The following is a 20,403-nucleotide window of genomic DNA, read 5'->3' on the forward strand; positions in this document are numbered from 1 at the left end:
ATTTTAAGCATCTGGAATAATTGCCATTGTTCTTCTTCCCTTAGATTGTCTCTTGACAGCAGAATTCACAGCACTATATAAAGGTGAAAACACCTTTAAGGTTACCTTAGCTTGTGACTTTCTCTGGTCAGGACTTCTTAGCGACACCAACGATGCTGGTGATAATTTTTTTTTCTGGTCTGTTGTCTGCTATTCACAGGATAACTGATTCAGAGCACCTGAAAAGAAGACTTCATTTATCAACAGTGCATAAAGAGTTGTCTGTCACAATTTTACATGCAAAGATACCTTTTGTGGGATTGAAACGGAATATTGTGAGTATCTAATGAGTATCTATCTAGATATTATAATGTGTTATCACTGGTGTGCATACTTTTATTCTTTTAACTATGAAATCATATTTCTGATGTCTCAGTGGTCTACTTTGTGCCTCGACCTTGAATCCTTCACTGCTGAACTGTTTAAAGGATTTTTGACACTGGATGGCATCACTTTGTTTGCTACCTGTAAAGTCCGCAGAATCTTCACCATGAAAACAGAGCCTACAGGAATGTCAGATGATGGTAATGTACTTGGTCACACCCAAATGATTCATGTAAAAACAGTTTTATCAGCTTCTCTTTAGGTCTCCTCCATGAGTATTACTAAAGACATACAATAGCAAAGCAGTTTTGATTGAGGCCAGCCAATGTCTACAACTAAATTTGTTGTCAGTCTTGTGAGTTTATATGAAATATTGTGTGGAGAGAGAAACAGACAGTTGGCCAACGGACAGTTGGCTGAGAGTTCATTGGTGTTTTTATGTCTCCACACTGGCGACAGCCAGGGCATTATGTTTTCAGGTTGTCTGTCCCATTCTTGTGAATGCGATATGTCAGTAATGCCTTGAGGTAATTTCTTCAGATTTGGCACAAACATTTACTAGGACTCAAGGATGAACTGATTAGATTTTGGTCGGCAAAGGTCAAAGTTCAAGGTCACAGTGACCTCTTTTGAATGTGATATATCAGGAATGCCCAGAAGGAATTTCATCATATCTGATGCAAACATTAATTTGGACTCAGAGATGAACTGAAGGTCACTGTGACCTCATGAATTCATACGCTAATTGTGACACAATTAAACACAAATGGTCAAAGGTCAACTTCACTGTGACATTGTAAAACACTCAGGAAGGGGAGATTGTGACCATATTTGCTGCAGCTTGGGTGGTTGGCAGAGGCATACAACTAGTTTGTTTAACTCTGATTTAGCTCAGCAGTGCCAACAGCTGCATGCAGTGGTTACTCGGTGCACACTGACACTACCTGTCAGAAAAGGCAGCTCTCATTTTGTATTTGTCAACTGATCAAAGTGTTACCGTTGTTATGTGATGTCATGACATGATAATCTGTTTTTGGTTTATTCTATGATTATGATTAATCTGAGATTGCTCTCATTTTAATCTAGATATGTTTCTCAGTGGAGCTGGTCTCACGGACTTGATCCCTCGCGGCTGCCAGTTCCCACCAGATGTAAACCATGTAACTCAGATGTTTAACATGGAGAATCTGAAAAAGACAGAGATGAGGACTGGCCTTGTGAATTCTGACCGTGGTAGGTAAGATAAAATCAAATGCTTCTGAATTGATTCATTTTGCTCTAGTCAACAAAGGAAACAACTTATGTGGCCCAATGTGGACCCCTGTCCACACAATTATGTGTTCTTTTGGTACAGGTGTGTTTTTCATGGTCTGGGCTAGGCCCCTCATTTCAGTTAAGGGAAATTGTATTTCTATATACAATGCTATTTTAGACAATAGTGTGCTTCAGTTGTGTGGTAACTGAATAGGGAAGGCCTGTTCCTTTTTTAAAATGACAAAGCCCCCACGCACAAATCAAGGTTTGTAAAGAAATGGCTTTCCGATTGTGGAGTGGAAAAACTTCACTGGCCTGCACAGACCCCTGATCTCAACCCCAACCAACACATTCAGGATGAACTGGAGTCCAGCCAGGCCTTAACATCCAACATGAGCTCACTAATACTCTTGTGGATGAATGAGAGCAAATCCCCGCTGCCCTTTTCCTTTCTTTAAATACAAAATCTCATGGAAAGCATTCCCAGTAGAATGGAGCCTGTTATAACACCACATTAATACCCATGGTTTTGGAATACAGTGTTGAACAAAAACATATAGATATACATATATTCATAGAATGGGTTCTTCTGGGAGCAAGTTTTGACGGGAATTCTGAGGGTGTGAATTTTTACATTTACAGTACAAGTATCAGCCACAATCCACCCATGATGCAGTACACAGAAGGATACAGAGAAGCATCATGGTGCAGAGATTGTTACATGTAGAGAAATAGTTTTCTCTAAAGGGAATATGATGATAATCGATTTGTTTTCCTCGTATGAAATTCTTGCGGTCTTCATTTTTGTGTTCATTTGTGCCTCACCTGTACTTAGAGAGCTGCAATTATCTCCTCATATAAGAAGATATGCACCAGTAATCCAGTTCCACCGCCTCTGTGGCCTTTTTATCAGTGCTTATTTATTTGTTCTGACAGCTGTCTAAGTCATGTTGAGTCAACCGGCAATGCCCATAGAAGAGAGCAGTAACCACAAGCAAAAAATATCTTTTCATAATTAGCATCTGCATTATTAGCATAACATTCCTAATCATAATTAAAACGATTGCTATTAAAGTAGGCATCCAGTTTAACTGTGACGAAAGTTGCTTTGTGGCTATTGTTGCTTCAGTATCCAATCTGTCAGAAACTGTTAAAAGTAAGCTACAGTAGGTTTTGTCATGCAACAACAAACAAATCCCAATATACCAAAGACATTCTGTTATTCTCAAGGTCAATACATTTTCACAGATCAAAATATTCTTTAGTCCATCAACTACCATATACTGTATCTCACTTTTGTATCATCATTCATTGTTCAATCTGCCGCATCAAAAAAAGTGTGACTCTTTTTCTTTAAGGCCATCCAGTTCAGTTTGTCTGTATCATTTTGTTGGTTTTGCGTGTTTTGTGGACTAGAAGTGTGTGCTCTCTGCTCTGATGAGGATCAGACAGAAAGCGTGTTTTGCTGTTAGCACCAGTGGAGTTGTCCTAATGAGCCGTGCCACAAATAAAAAAGGGTCAGGTCATTGCCATGTCACGACTCCCACTGCAGCCCATTATTTTCACATGATGATATAGAACACATTGACAGATTAACGAAAAACATCAATTCAATCAGCTCAGCAGCAGTCTAATTTATATTCAACCATTTGTTTTCTTTGTATGTGAACTGCATGGTTTAATCAATTGGCTCTAACTCAAAGTAGTACTGTCTGCTGCAGCTCACAAAATCGTGTAAAACATCATTAATACTGAAACGACGCATTCACTTGACTCTTGTGCTCAGCTATCGGCAACCGGACTTCAGATAAACAGAAATTTATCACAGTATAGTCTGGTTATGTTGGTAATATAGTGTATCAAATCTCAAAAACATACTCCAGTACATAATGTATAAAAAGCCTTGTTTTTAAAGTATTCTGTTCAGGGTAAAAAAAAGACTTTGTGGCTAGTGTGAAGGCGGCTTGTCACTGATCTTAAAAATGGTCATCTGAACCCTTCGCAGTGAACTGGCTTCATGCATGTATTTTTCATCAAAACAAACTGTGTGACTTTTGTCAATCTGAAGCATAACTTTCGTAAGTTGCAGTGGGTACTTAATCATTAGTATGACTGGCATTAGATTAAGAAATTGCTTAATATTTTCAGCCCTACTTTCAATATAGTTGAAGTTCAATGATAAGTGGTGCTGTACCATAAATCAAGCATAGTCATAGTCAAGGAACATCGTATCCAAATAACAGGTCAATAATAGTCATGAATAATGGGAATTTCCCTGCAGTTCGTGATCAGTCTGGCACTGCCAGATCAACCGGTTACCGACAAACCAGGCCCCAGGGTGTTTTACAAACAACCTCAGGCTCCAGGGCTTCAGGACCACCTCCACAAACTGGAAGAAAAAGCAGTGCAGCCTCAGACGGAATGGATAGAAATGTACTCTTTATCTCAAATACGGTAATTGCATGAATCCTATAATAAAATATCTCCCTAATTGATTTGGACCATCATGTCATAAATTACAATAAGCATAAAGTAGAATATGTTGTCTTTGAACTTGCTTTTCTTCTTTTGCTGTTTCCTCCAGGGATCCCCATTCAGTAGAGGGAACCAAAAAGTCTCCACTGAAAGTCAGAGCATTGCCAAACTGAGTGAGAATTTATCAGACGGAGAGCCGTCCCTCATTGTTCATGGAGGTAAATTTTTCATTCTTCATTAGTTTGTTTCTGTGTACACTAACTTACTCATGCAAAGAGCCATAGTTTATTTTCCACTTATCAGTCTATCAAGTTTTTAAATTGAATGATAAATGGCTATACCAGAAAAGTAAGCTAGTAACAGTGTATTTTTGGAGAATTAACTGCTCACATCAGGGTCCAAATTGTTGTTTGATGGTGCATGGGTTTGCTGCTACTCATCCTAGGCCCCATTGAAAAGCAGCTAACATGGAAGCAGCTAATGGCAGAGGAAAGTAAGAAAGAAAGAAATGTTGTTATTTATAGTCTTTTGTAATGTGGACCCAGAAGCAGAATGCAGTCAGAGCAAGTATAGTAAAAAACAATTTACTTTGTTCAAACAGAGTCGGTAATAGGTAAGCAATCAGTGAAGGCAAAGAAATCCAAAAAGGGAGCTGGCATGGAAGCATGCAGTATATGAGGCACATGAGGCAATTTGACCTCAAGAGAGTGAGTTTGTGGTTGAGTATATATACTGTATATACTAAGAAATCTACTAAAGAGAAGCTGAACCCAGTAAAGAAATACAGGTGATAAGTTGTTGGAAAAGATCCAGAGAAGTTACATCCGGTTGAAAGAAAATATTACATGGCACATTATAATGTCTTATTTGGAAAGGCCCTACCTACTTTCTACAACTTTTCAGCTAGCCTCCCAAGCCCTAATACCTTCCAACCCCTAACACCAACTTCTATCATTTGCCTACAAAGTAAATCAAGAGTACAGTGTGCAGTGTATGGTTTCTGAAGTTTTTTCACCTTGGTCTTGTTGGGATGAAGACTAAATCTCATTAACCGATCAAAACTTAATTTACTGATCAGATGATGTGAAATATACAGTATTTACTAAACTTAAATGATACTATGGAAAATGTGCTTTTATGAGTGTTACACCTTACCACACCTTAGACACTGATATAATAACAACATAAATGAAGTCAAAATAACAATTCTAAAGGATATTTAATACAATTACAGTAATAACATTAATTTAAAAAAAAGTAATACGTGTTTTCAGCTTTAATTGATGACAAAGTGAGAAGCCACAAGACTTGCTAGTGACTCTAGCTGGCTTTATCGCAATACCTGTAACTGTCCTATGTCATAAATGAAGCTTTATAGATGAAAATCACACGCTTCTTTTCATGACGTGAATATAATGTGCACCTATGCAGATCAGGCTAATAGCTGTGTGACTGCCCACTGTAAAAATGCAGACTGTATTCCTCTCATTACAGCTCTTTTTGGCCTTTGGAGTTCACACAATTATTCTTCTAAGCACTGTGAATCAGTAAAAGCAAGAACCAACAAACGAACCAACTCTTACAGTATGTTCTCCCAACCAATTAATAACAGCTTTTACAGTTTGTCATACACCATCATTTGAGCATGACTGAATGCAAAAATGGAGGATTAAAATTCCTTAATTCAGTTGAACATAATGTAGCTGGATCTATTCCCTCTGCACTGAATGAATGTAAGAAGCTCAGTTACTGAAATGCCTTCATTAATAGGGATTTTCACGGTGCATAATCAGTTCAAGGATATGCTTCTGGCAAGCTTTAATAACATTGTTGTGTGACTGTTTTGTTTTATAAAGCTTTTCTAATGTTGCAAGTACTGTATGTAGGAACACCTGGCGGGTTACAGCCTCATCCGCCAACAGACAAGCAGGGATCAAGGAAGCTGCAGGTCCTCAGTGCTGGGAGAGAGAGGCTAGCATCATCAGGTAAACTGCATATTATACTCTGGCTATATGCTGGGATATACTGTAGTGTTAGGTATGCTGAATTAATAATAATTTAGTACTGTATGCTAAGGTATTTAGTTCTAATTAACAGCCCATTCAGATGCTGCGCATGGTCACCACAGACAGAGGAGTAAAACCAGGGAGAAGTGCACTCCTCCATCCAGTTGCCGAGAGGGCAGGCAGCAACCTCTGATCCTAACAAAAAAGACAAAACACCTAACAGCAGGTGAGGCTCACATTTGCTGTGAGTGGTGAGGGTTCAAGGCAGCAGGAAGCAGCAGCAGGAGGACAGGTACACTTTTAGACTGAGTGATGGTTAGAAAAGCATAAAAAGACAGCGAGTGATGGGAGAACAAGACAAAAGAGAATAATATGCGTGTTGAGTGATATTGATGTCTACTTTGCATGTTACAATTTCACCAAGTAGCTCCTTAACACTTGAGAAAAATACCTATTCCTACTCTTAATTCATAAATTAGATCACTTCAAAATATTGCATGAATTTTAATGAGCCTCATTGTGTGCTGCATACACCGTGGCGTTTGTTCCCTTTTTTTAATCTTGCATAACCCACGTCAAGGCCATTTGCAGGATTTTTGTCGAAGTAGCCCCTACTCCAACCCACACACTCTCCCCCCACCCACTACCACACACACAGGCACACACACACACACACACACACACACACACACACACACACACTCACACACACACAAATCTACACCCGCATTGTGCTCACAAAATGAGTGCATGTGCTCTGAAAGCTCATTTATGGATGTTTCTCTACAGCAGTAAGCTCCTTTGCTGCCGCCCTGCCCACAGACGGAAAGTAGTTAGTTCATTAATGGTAATGTGGCACATTAAATAAAAGTCAGAGGGACATCTCCTGGGCCCAGGGTTTGCCACACAGTGGGCAATTAGAGAAAGTGATTATACTGTCAAGAGGTTCAAATGTGCTCACTCATTCAGATAGAGGTGGTTCTTTCTTTGAGCTCAGGCCTATCATGGACTTTAATGATTCAGTGTTTCTTACGTACACACCTGAATGTGTGCAACTTTCATTTAAGGTTGAAAAAGCTTTTACCCCCCTGGATATATGCTCAGGAACATACTAGTGTAAGATATTATAACACTGCTGTAAGCGCTGTCTGTTTTTCCTTGAACAAAAACAGAAAACCAAAATGAGATCAATATTTGCTTGGAATACAGATGTCTAGGCCAGTTAAATTTTTTAAGCATGTTTAAACTGAGCTGCTGTGTCATGAGTGAGAATTTAGCAGTAAACTGGTGTTCTTCATAGTGATTATGTTGTTTACATTGTTTTATTCTCATTAAGGTATCAGCATAGCAGGGCTATTAACTGAACCTACAGAAATGTCAGTGCAAGAGAAATTAATGTTCACTTTTGGCAAGCAGTGGAATTCATTACAATCTTGCACATTGTTGTTATGAATTTTTATGTGCATATGATCAAATGAACTTAGAATGACATCAGCCACATTATGAAAACATTAAAAAGGGATTTATTACTCACCGTAATTAAACTCCTATAATTATTCTATACTCTAATTTGTCGCCAAATCCTGCATGTGTATTCTGAAGGACTTATTGAAGTATTATAGCATTTGTACATTCAAAGCCATAAACTCCATTATTTTATGACATTGATATGCAACCATATCTTTTTCAAAGAGAGAATTTACTCCTAGTTAGGTTAAATCTGTCTTGCTTTTGTTTTGTCTTGTAACCTTTTATTTAAGATGAGGTCATTGCTGCAGAGGAAAGTTCCAGAGCTGCTCTCAACCCAGCAGAGTGTCTCTCCTGCTCGATCTGTCCAGGTTTGTCTTCTGACCTGCAGGTCTGGAGCAGCTGGGAGAGTAATGAGGGGTCTGAGCCCCAACTCACTCTGCAAGAGGAGGTGTTCATTTTCTCATCCCAGCCTCACTCACCCAAACGAGGGCAAGGCCAGGGTGACCAGGAGAAGATGGAGATGGGAGATGACCAGGTTCAGAGCAAGAGTAGGAGGCGGTATGAGGCTCAGCCTGAAGATGACTTTATCGGCAGTGAAAGTGATGAGGTACGTTTGCTCTGGAGGAGAGACACAAGTACACTGTACTTTAAATGCACACACATTTGAAGTGCATCTTATGTTGATCCGACACTTAATGACTATCTGCCTTGAATGAGCAATTTAGCTGCATTACATTCACATACGCTAGTAGTTTTGACAAATACCAGATTTAAAAACTATTTGTCCATTTTACAAGTGACATTTTTTACAACAGAAGTCTAATTTAATCACACTTCATCAGCAATTAATCAGGGGATCATAAAATCTCACATTATGCCCACAGTTGGATTTGATCAGTTAATTTTGATTAAATTTGAAATATTAACTTTAAGTGTTAGTATCAAATCAATCACGCCTTAGAATTTGTATTTTGGAGTGCATAGTTTCACATTGCCCATTTTACAGTATACTTTGACTTCACAGGTCAGTAGGGTTATTTATCATCAGATAATTTATTAATGGTTCTGAGACTTATAATAAAGGAAAGTATTTTTCTTTATGCTGAGCAGGGAAATTAAACTGTTGAACTATGAGTACAAAGATGACTATCTTCAAAGAAATGCTAATTGCTTTTACTTATTTAAAACGTTATAATAAGTTTGATAATTCAGATTTAAGAGCCTCATTTTGTTGCGCTCCTGATTAGTTTAGCCTTAATACAATTTTTTTGCCATTCACGTACTGCACTCTGTGTTCCTCATGTTAAAGACAAAATCCATCCATAGTGCATTTTTTTTTACTTATTTCTGAATGATGTGGATAAGGTACCAATCATAGACATTGTGTGACTTAATTTATAATGGTGTCAAGCAGGAGAAAATCTTCTCGAAAACATGAGCAGTAAATGTCAGATTTTGGTATCTGTACCGTAGGGCTTCTCTCAAGACTCACCATGTTCCACTGACACTGTGTGCCTGTGCAGATGTGCATGTATAGACCTCAAACCATGGGAATCTGGTTATAAAAACAGTATAACACAGGTTTGTTTGAAAAATATGATGCTTTTTATGGTGACCTTTGTAAACTGCAGGTAAAGTCCTTGTCTCCTGCAGAGCTCTATCCAGACTTGACATTTTTCTGTAGATTTTGCATTTGTTGTTGGTTTGGATTATAATTTTATATCTATATTCACCTCTGTTTAAAGTGCACAACTTTCTCAATTCCCTTGGCTGTCATTTTACATTGTTTACAAGCCAAAGAGAGCATATTATTAGCTCATTATCAGCACTGGACTACACCCCAAAACAAAAACAAAGACAGAGACCAATACAAGTAGTTGCTGCTGTCAAGGTGGGGGGAAATCATACAACACATTCACATGCATGCACACAGACACACACACACCCACACACGTACACACAAAAGCTGATTTCAAATGCTGCCCTAATAATGAGTCTATCAAAATACTTTCAAAAGTAACAAACACCCACCCACCATAACAAAGCATTGTCTGGGCTTTGACTAGTAGAATATAATGTGCAGCATATTTTCTTTCTTTCTCCTTTTTTTTGAAAAGACCTGCTGTACCCTACTGTTAGTACCAGGACAATGCATCTGCACACTGAACTGTGTGATTGAAAAACTATAGTAGGTAACCATTGGCATTTCTATTACTTGTTTCAACATAACACTTGCTCTGTTGCTACTAATATTGCTATGCCTATGGTTACATAGCTTATAATTAATTTCCTTCTTCACCTTTATATGTGAAAACCACTAATGTAACTTTTTGGAGAATGTCCAATGGCGCTTTAGGAAATTAATTGATAGCAACTACATTAAACAGCTGAGGTGATAGAAATGCATGCACAAAAAATTAAATTACAGCACTTCACAATGAAATAACACCGAAACAGTGTCTGAGGGGGGTGTTTAAAGGAGCACCTCTTCAAATTAACACATTAAAATCAGCTGCCATCACTCTGTATGAACTAGGGTTAGAGGGTGAAAAAGAAGTGTGTCATTTCATTCTGTGAGAGCAGAGTAAGTAATTTGATGCACTGTGTTTTGACACAACCAGCAGAAAGAAGGGCATTTTTATGTTTTCTGGCTCCCCACCTACAACTTTTCAATGAGATGGTCATTTTGAAAATGACTATTCTTCACAGGGGGAAAAGGGAGAGAGTCACACTTGTTTGTAATATCCAAAGAAAACACAGTTTTATAAAAGGACACAATGGCTATTCCCTCAGGTATCCAAAAAGATCATATATTGGATAACCACAACTTTTTCAACTATAAAGTATACTCTGAAAGGGTGGTGTATGGTGAAATGCTTTTCTGTGATAGATTTTTGTGATGGCTGATGGAGCAAGTCAAAGTATGTTGGAGCACAAAAGTACAAACTGCATATTGCCACATATGTTGAAAAAACACTGTACTGTAGGACTGCTGGAGTTATTGTAATGTCTTCCTACAGGGTGAAAATGAAAGCCATCAGCTGAGGAACTTCATTTAAATTATGAGCTTTTATAATTGTGCTGCACAGTTTCTTTCAAATATTCAATCTGGCCTTAATCGCTGCTGCTGACTTCTGCTTCCTCACTAAAACAGGTTGCTAATGCTGTCTCACTGGCCACAGTTTAACCACAGTCTCAGTTCTATTGCCAACAGGAGAATCACATACCTGGTTTAAATTAAATAACATTTCAGCGTTCAGTTTCCTAATACACTGGCATTACGGTGTGGTACCAGTAGGTCAGATAACCAGCTGTGGATGAGGTACAGGGGGATTTTGTTGAAGGGATTTAAAGGACATCATTTCTGTTGACATCAGGGTAATTGTTAATATACCATTCTAAAAGGGTGTGCTTTCTCAGTAAAGGAATTGTGGCAGGGAAGCATTCTTCAGTGTAGGACTGTAGATGTTTGGTTCCTGCTGAAAATAACAATTAAGAATCCATACAGACAAATATAATGACAAAGATTCAATGTGTCATGAAACATTTGGTGAGTTACCAGTTAACAGTTATATTGGTATATGTTTACATATATTCAGACATTTGACTATATGCATATATAATGATGTCATGGAATAATCAAATTCAGACACACTATCCGTCTTTGCAAACAGGCCGCATGGCTTTCAAATTCCCAAGCAACAGATTTTCAAATTGTAAGTTGTAACAGACAAATCAGTCAGATATACAGGTTATCTTCCTTAAGCACAGAAGTGCTGGGTGTAGAGGACATTTTCCTGCATTATTCATGCAGGTAATACATGGAAGAAACGAAAAAATCTCATTTTGGGTTTAGGAAACCACCAAGCATTACAGATTGAAAAAGAGTGAACGTTGAGGTTCTACCGCTCTGTAGAGCATATATGTGAAAATAAGAATTAAAAAGATTTTTGGTGTAAGATGTCATCTTGCAGAAAAGCTTGTGTACACGTCCCAAAAATAGGCCTGTGCCTGACAAAAACACATTGCAACTGAAGTGTAAGAGTCAAAAAGCACCACTAGTGGTTTAAACAGACCGACTGACCGACTTCATAGAACCCCACACTGTCACTAGCAGAAATAATAGAGAGAGCTGCAACATGCTGGATTTGAAAGGCTATGGATGCCAGATTTGCTTATAAAATAGAATAGATTTATGTATAAAGTGCATCACATGGAACACAGGTTGTGAGACATTTGACCTAATCTTTGCAGTGCCAAAAACCTTAGCTTGCTAAACTTCCATATTCTGCCACCCTGGTTATAGTAATAAACCTGACTCTGGTTAGTTGGCATCTGACGAAAGTTGGCCTGATTTTGATTTTCATTCATTTATGGCAGGTTGCTCAATTCTCAACTTGGAGCAATATCATCTTTCAAGGTGTTGCATCAGGTTCATGCAATTCTTTTGAGCTAACGTTTGTTCTTAAACATAGAGAAATATTAAAAGCAAAACAAAGCAATGAACTTTCAGTGTATGAACTATTTTGAAATGTATGAGATAAAATGGACCAAGGTAGAATTAGTCATATACTCTGGGAAATACTGTTATTTTAATGCAATGATAACTGTGCAGTAGAGCAGAAAACTGCATCCGTCCCACTCATATTCAATCACTAGTCAAACAACATGTTCTCTACACACAGGCCAGCACACACACACACTGCAAACCCACATGCTCACAGCCACACCCATATAAGGCCTTTCATAATAAATAATAAATGTAGCTCATTGTTTATTCACTTACACTTATGAAAATGATAAGGCATAGAAAGAAAAGCAAAAACAAATAATGCATGGAGGTGAGATAAAATCCTCAAGGGGCTCATGATAACCTTTCACCCCAAAACAAACCTCAGAGATGAAGAAAACACCTCAAAAACAGACAGCAAAGGAAAGAAATAGAGAGCAATGATATAATATAATAGAGAGTCTTGCGGCACCAAGGAAAGCCTCAAGTTGTTAGATTCTATGTCTATATTATAAACTTAGTATGCTGGCAATCTGGGTGTGAGTATTCCACAGTTGTTCTCCTCATGTATTTCATGTAGAACTAGTCTAGAAACTAGGAAGACTAGTTTACTACAGCTTATTACAGTATCTCACTTTCACAATATACTTGAATTTGATATATATCTTTGGCAAGATAAGTTATATAAATAAGTGATTAATATTGGTCTTCTCAATTTCCGTTTTTAATAACTGTTTTGATGAATTTGAATACTCCACCACAAACCTACTGTGGTAAGAAAAAGTATGTGAACCCCTTGGAATCATGTGGTTTTCTGCATTAACTGGTCATAAAATGAATTGAATAGAAGCTGATGTTCATCTAAGTCACAAGTATAGCCACAACACAATGTGCCTAAGCTAATAACACACAAACAATTATAATCCTTTTTTCTTTAATCAACAAAGCCATTAAGTATTCACAGTGCTAATTGAAATATTATGTGAACCATTTGGATGGTTGGATGTAATAATTGATCGAACCTCCTTTGGCAACAATAACCTCAAACAAGCACTTTCTGTATCTGCGTCTTAGACCTGTACAATGTTCAGCAGGAATTTTGGATCATCCTGCCTCCAGAACTGCATCAGCTCAGCCATCTTCTTAGGATCTCTTGTGTGAATGTTTCTCTTCATGTTGTTCCACAAAATCTCTATTGGGTTAAACTGGGTTTTGACTGAGCCACTCCAAAAGGTGGATTTTCATTGGTTGAAGTCATTCTGTAGTAGATTCACTTTGATGTCAAGGGTCATTTTCATGTTCAACTTCTGCTGAGCTTCACCCTACTTCACCTTTGGGATAATGTTTACATGCTGGTATGTAGTGCATTTTTTACACCCTACATAGTGCTGCACACTCTTCCCAAACAATTCAGCATTAGTTTCATCCATCCATAAAACATTTTCCCATTATCATTGTGCAGTGTCTAGGTGCTCTCTGGCAAATGTCAGTGATTTTTTTATTCCTAGCATGGTAGACTTGTGAACACAGATGTTAAGCAGCTCCAATAATTCCTTTAAGCCTTTAGCTGTTACTCTGATGTTCTTTGTTACGTTACTGAGCATCTGCATTTAGCCTTTACGGTGCTCTGGATGCTCACTTCTAGAGAGAGTAGCCACAGAACTATATAATCATTTATAGACAGTATGCCTAATAGTGGATTGATGAACTCTAATCTGTTTGAGATTATTTTGTAACCCTTTCCAGCTTCATGCAAATCAACGATTCTTGATCTTAAGTCATCTGAGATCTCTTTGTTCACATCAGCAGCTGCTTCTTGTGAATAGCAAACTCAAATCTTTGAGTTTTTCTGGAGCAGGGGCCCACTTCAATTCAATAGTAGTCAAAAGAAGCTCTAACCCACACATTCAGTCTGGTTTCATTGACTGGACTCCAGGTTTGATAACTCCTGATTCCACTTAGTTTTCATTGATGTCATTAGCCAAGGGGTTCACATACCTTTTCCAACCTACACTGTGAATGTTTGAGTGATGTTTTCAGTATATAATCATAGTTTGTGTGTTATTAGTTAAAATATATAGATAGTGTTTGTTCATAATTGTAATTTAAGGAGCTCTGACTATATTTTAAGGCAAATTTATACATAAATGCAGATAATTCCAAAGGGTTCACTTACTTTTTCTTGGCACTGTATGTTTTGAATATAAAACATTCACCCACCCGTACACTTGAATATGAGAGCTGAAAAGTTTGTAGCTTGCTCTTTCGTGGACGACTGCAGCTTTGATTCACAAACAGTCCCAAGGGATTCCAGCTGTGACCCAGTTTCACGGTGAAAGAATAAGTATCAAAACGTCCATATAAACTTTCCATCACCTCTTCAGCATAATCACTTCTGCTCTGTCCACACGTACTGTATGCATGGTATGTTGTAATTGCAAAATACACAGCTTAGCCAATTTCTCGTTAGCTGTCTACATCTACACACACTACACTTACTTATATTGGTCTGGGGTTCTAAGGATGGTCAACTGGTTTACATATGTTGTTGTGTGACAAAAGTGGTTTTTGCTGCAGGAGTTTTTTCGAAAAGTTTCCGTGGGTGTTTTGATACTTTTTTGTTTTTTTTTCCCGCAGTGAAACTGGGTCACAATTGGATTCCATTGTTGCTGTTGTGAATCCAGCTGGTGTCCTCAGTAAAAGAGCAAACTTTTCAGAACCACACATCTTTCAAGCCTACAGGGGTGACTGTTTAATATTCAAAACTTTTCAGTGGAGTATTCCTTTAATGTCGAAAAAAAAACCATGTACTGTTTCTGTATGTGCAGTGTGTTATGTAATCTGATTGGTAGGCAACAAATTTTGAACTACATTACTGAGTGTTAACTTTCAATCTGAAGGTGGGAAAGATTAGCAGACTTAAAGAGAATGTCATTAGCCTTTTTAAACGTGAGGTTAATTTAAAAATGAGCCACCAACACCTACTCAATCCCAATGACTGTTTGCCATCTCATTATCATGTTTCATTAAGCACACATCAATCTAAAGGGCAGAGCATAACATTTAAGTTGTTCATCTAACAGAAATATTTGAAACAATCTACCATACAGTATGTTCTTAGGTCATCACTACTTATCCCTTTTTACAGTATGTTTTACAGTCATTTTAAAGCAATTGTTGTTCACTTAGTACTTGTATTTCTTTCAGGATAAGAGCTATGCCACGTTCCAGCAACAAAGAACTAGCGTTGAGTCCAACCCTGCTACTCCCAGAAATCCTGATCCAACTTTGAATGTCCATCCTGAATCTCATAAGATGAGCCAAACTTCGCTAAAAGAGCTTGGTTCAGCCACCACCAATACTCAGTCTCCATCCAGTGGGAGAGCTGAAGTAGCTGGGATGGTCCCTACACGCTGCCTCTCTCCCAGTGCGAGACTGAGCAGACTGGAACACAAGTGTGGCCCGTGTGGATCAGAGGTAATGAAACAGGTTCTGGATGGGAACAGCAGTGTAACACTTTCTAGGAGACTCCTGCAAGAAGTCAAATTGGCTGACTCTCCGCAGCACGAGGTAATGCTTACAATTTTAACAACAAACAGCCCTCATCAAGAGTGCAATTTTTTTCTAAAACAGAGACAAGCATATAAATCACTATTATTTGGAATTTCAACCTCATAATTAACTAAATAGCTGTCCATTGGCGAATAGCCCTCAGTGTCTTCACTGTGAGATGTCCATGTCTGATGCTACATTACATTGCCATTAAAATTGGAAAACCTCTCATTGTGTAAACACTCACAAAGCAAACATTCTCATTATCGCACAGATGTAATAATAACAAGCTTGACCTCCCTTCTTCCATTTTCTACATTTGCAATACCAAGCTGTTTTTTTTTCCAGTTTTATCCATAATGATATTTAATTTAAAAAATATGGCAGCAGCATTAAGGAAAAGAGCAAGAACAGCGTGTTTATGTCACAAGAACTTTGAATTGTTGTTTTAAAGTTTGATGTCCTGTTGAAGAGATGCAATCTTAAAATAAAAAAATATAAACATAAAAAAAAGAATAATAATTTAATCAACTGACCCTAAAATGAAAGGGGTCACCTGTAGTCCTAAAATCAAGGAGAATGAATGTTGCAGCTCTTCAGAGGTTTTTAGACTTTTTCAGCTCATTGTTCTTGTTTTTATCGCATGCAAATTTACATTATAGTTGAGTGTGAACCACTCAACAATATTTTTAAGCAGCTGTTTATACCCAAAAAAGCTTTGTTAAACGCCATGTACACTATTTGCCCCACAGCCAACACCAGACACACAAAGACCACCACAAATAAAAAAGAGTGCATGTTTTTGGGTTTTTCTTCCTCCAAAATGTATTAATGTAACTTGGTTCCATTTGAACATGCTTGTTTATAGTTATTGTCATTGAATCCCAAAGTCTTTAATAGATAGTTTACAGTTAAAATTATACTCATATTTAATTGGGATATGCAGACTGAGTTGTTAAGGTTGTGGCAAATGTGTATCATTAGTATTGAAAGCTCTGATGGTATTCCTGTCTAGCTGTCTATCTACATCTATAGAAATGCGTGATCACTGCTGATTTGGACAGCTAAAGAGGACTGGTGAAAATGTTTGTATTGCCTTCCTGAGAGGGATCAGACCATGGTCTGTTACAAATTGAGGTAGGCCCCTTCTCCAGTTGAAAAGATCTAGGATCAGAGGATAGTCAACTGGAGCGATCACAGGGCCTGAAGGGAGATCTGTCACTTGGCTGTTGCTTTCTGCGTTTACACAACTCACTGCTGAGACATATCCCAGCATCCTTCATCAGTGCAGCTCCTGACTGCTGATTTGTGCCGACTCTAGCAGGCAGCATGCAGTGAAGGCTTTGACTGAAAGGTTGTCAGAGAAAAATGACATGGAGTTTGTTTCCCTCCCTGCAGCCCTGGTTTATTGACTGCCATTGATTTAACACCATGGCAACACCAGACTTCCTTGCACTTTGTCAGACGAATCAAGTTAGCATAGCACTCTCTTAAACCAATAGATCCACTGTTAAAAGACATTTCCTCTTAGGGTCAAAACAGTGGCTTACGTCCAGCACTGCCTTGAGCTCTGTCTGGGACTACTGTCTGTTGTTTTAAGATTTACACTAGTTTGTTGGCTTCGCAAAACATTTAGTCAATTTTGTGGATTTAGTTTATATGTGTGGCTGTGACTAAGTGCAAAGTACTGTCTTTTGGATTTCTTCCAGATAAGTAATCTTTGTTTTATGGGTGATTGTTTTTAAGGAAGAAGAAGATGAGAAACTGGAGCCTGTTGATTCCAGTCATTACGACTCACACCTGCTTGGCAGTCTAAGGATGCATGGGGATGATGATGAGGAGCTCCGAATGCTGGCAAGCCTAAAAAGGGAGCAGGAGGAAGATGAGTGTAGAGCCTCGGGCCTCAGTGCATCTCAGATCCACCAGTGTAATGTCAGCATCAGTATGAGCAGTGACGACGCCTCGACTTGGACCCACATCTCCATGGTCTGTGCTCACATACTCTGCTACATTTGATCTTTTGCTGTTGATGCATCATTAACAAGCAACATACATGCAGCTTAACTACAAATTACAATCATTAGTAGGTTGTTCCTCTTTCTATCTCCGTCTGGAATAATTTCTGTGACCCTCGCTGATCCTCACCTGCTAATTTCCATTTCAAGCCTCCAACTTATGCTACCAGAAAGTGCTAATGCACCTCTTTCTCCAGTGTGTTTTCTGCATTACAAAAGATTATGGAGATAGAAACACTTTAATTGGCCTCTTACAGCTTTTAAAAGTACACTGGCATAATATCCACAGTCTCCCCAGAGACTAAAAATTATTTAGGTCATTTGAAATTATCCCCAGAAGTCTTTTTAGAATTCAAAGATGGTATAGTTTGCTCTTGGCTATTGAAGGTCATTTAGATCTATGGTCCATTAGCATAAGCACATTGCACTTATGAAGAGAGAACACTGCCCTGCTTGGCCCTACTGGGTCCACTGTAGGATCCCCAGTGAATACAGTCATTACAGATTCTTGAGTTATAGGCCTTACCATTTCTGTACATGCAGGTATCTGTTAATATACTGAGATTCAAGTAGAATACAATGAATAGTGGTATTACCACAGGGATTATCATTTCATGGGTCCTTTTTGAGGACAGAGTGATGTGGTCACCAATAAAAATGTGTATCTTTAGACCTTAGAGTAGGTTCAGTTTTCTACAGGGACAGGATGAGACTTACATGTGACTTTATCAAACCCTGAGGTGATGTTTCTTGAATCAGCTGCAGTGCTTTACAATTCTAAATTCATATGGCAACAGCACCACCAACAGCATATTAAGAAAACGCTTGCCAATAAAGACAGGAAGAAAAAGAGAAATAAAGAAAAATATCGACTATAAAACATAGTCATTGTGACATTGTGACAAATAAAACTGCAAAAATGGCCTAATAAATGTCAGTCAAAGATAAAAACAAGCGGCGATTAGGGCACCTGGGAAGAGAACAGTTACTGTTTGCTGCTGGGACTCCTCCACCGAAACTGACAAGCCATTTCTTGTCTGTGGATGTTGTGATTTGAGTGGTCCCTGCTGTTGGCATCCATGCTGCTGCAGTTCGTGTACCAGCCTAGATGTAACTTTACCCCCAGGTAATTGTGTGCCATTCTTCAGTTGCTAGGTTGAACACAATACAATCAACTTGTAGATGTTGTATGATTGTGTGAAACTAGATTTCAGACGGTTTGGTATGTGGTCCTAGATTTGATACATATTCTTCCTGTGAGCTCTCATGTCAGAATGTATGAGTTTTTTCACTCGGACCAAAATGTTACAGCTACAAATGGCAATGAGGGAAACGAAGAATAAGAGAGCAAACACCCATGATATTTACAGTATAGGGTACTTATTTTCTCTTGGCTTGAAAAGTGACGTTTCTTTCTTCACACTGGCTGTGCTCTGCTGACTTTATGTCAGTTCCATGTTCTCCAATGGAGATGTTGGATAGTTAGTTTTGACATGAAGATAAGCTACCAAATCGTTCTAATGATGGGATGAAAAGTTTCAACCATATCACTTTTTATGCCCAAGCGCTGGTGACAGCCATGGCAGGAGGCATTATGTTTTCGGGTTGTTGTACGTCCCATTCTTGTGAAAGTGATATCTCAGTAGCGCCTTGAGGGAATTTCTTCAAATTTGGTACAAATGTCCACTTGGACTCAAAGATGAACTGATTAGATTTTGGTGGTAAAAGGTCAAAGGTCAACGTCACCGTCACTGTGACCTCACAAAACATTTTTTGGGTCATAACTCAAGAATTGCGCTAATTATGACATAATTTCACATGAATGTCTTATAGGATGAAATGATGATTTGATGACATTTTATGTCCATCACCATAATGTTCTGCAATGTTCTCAAGAACAGAAGGGGAGATTATGACCATATTTCCTGCAACTTGACTGAATGGCAGAGGCATACAATTGTGAGGTGGTTATTCTAGTATTAATAAGAGATCAGTATGGAGGACTAAAACCAATCTTAAATTCTTTTAAAGAGTTTACTTAATTCAAGTACCGATTGAATAGATAAATGACAGATTTAGTTTTCCATATAAAGATGATGACATAGTTCCTCTGTTGTTTAAAATTCTACCAGTCAGTGTTTGTGCCAGAAGCTCTCGCAGTAGACAGTAATATCATTCTGTTACAAAAAGAACAAGTTCAGGGGAGAAAACCAAGGATTTGATCTATTTTTTATTCGAAATGTTTTGTATAGAGAAGGATGATAATATGAATCTGGGTTGATACTCACCATTCAGGAGCAAACAGAAGTAAGTTTTTTTCAAGTTAGGTTGACCGTAAGTTCCCAAAGGCAGTGGTAAATGCAAAAAGCAATGGTGTGAGTATTCCCCCTCTCATATATACTCAGACCAATATAGTCAGTGTTCTGAGGAAGAATGATGTAATTGTAGAGTGAAACAGCCTGCTTTACTCCTTTACTTTTCCTGCCACATGTAAATGACTTATATCCAGCAACAGTTATGTCTTTAAAGATTGGCACTGAACCCAGGTTTCTGTGAGGATTAAAAAGTCTAGTGCAGTTTCACTTAATAACACATGTATAAGGTCAATTTTTGGAAGCAAGCTTCTTATATTTTGGTGTGCAAGGCTGAGTCCAAGATGTCTTAAATTCAAGGGAGGATTAATAATATTAGATGTGTTAGGAGAAGAAATAATATTAGGAGGAAGAGTAGTGAAAGGTCGGAGATTCATGAATGTAAT

At 38.2% G+C, this 20,403-nt stretch overlaps 1 protein-coding gene across 1 annotated transcript in view; it reads left to right on the forward strand.

Moving 5' to 3' along the window:
- The window catches only part of cunh3orf67 (chromosome unknown C3orf67 homolog), a 30,199-nt gene that overhangs the window by 2,064 nt on the left and 7,732 nt on the right, over nucleotides 1-20,403 (forward strand). Inside the window, exons 5-13 of the mRNA XM_022746684.1 lie at nucleotides 200-314; nucleotides 416-563; nucleotides 1,450-1,596; nucleotides 3,899-4,071; nucleotides 4,202-4,310; nucleotides 5,979-6,077; nucleotides 7,859-8,175; nucleotides 15,286-15,648; nucleotides 17,377-17,616. Of these exons, the coding sequence (XP_022602405.1) occupies nucleotides 200-314; nucleotides 416-563; nucleotides 1,450-1,596; nucleotides 3,899-4,071; nucleotides 4,202-4,310; nucleotides 5,979-6,077; nucleotides 7,859-8,175; nucleotides 15,286-15,648; nucleotides 17,377-17,616 (1,711 nt within the window). The remainder of the gene's footprint in view (nucleotides 1-199; nucleotides 315-415; nucleotides 564-1,449; nucleotides 1,597-3,898; nucleotides 4,072-4,201; nucleotides 4,311-5,978; nucleotides 6,078-7,858; nucleotides 8,176-15,285; nucleotides 15,649-17,376; nucleotides 17,617-20,403) is intronic.

The sequence above is a fragment of the Seriola dumerili genome, unplaced genomic scaffold (genome assembly GCF_002260705.1).
Source record: "Seriola dumerili isolate Sdu_G_001 unplaced genomic scaffold, Sdu_1.0 BDQW01000109.1, whole genome shotgun sequence".
Classification (NCBI taxonomy): Eukaryota; Metazoa; Chordata; class Actinopteri; order Carangiformes; family Carangidae; genus Seriola; species Seriola dumerili.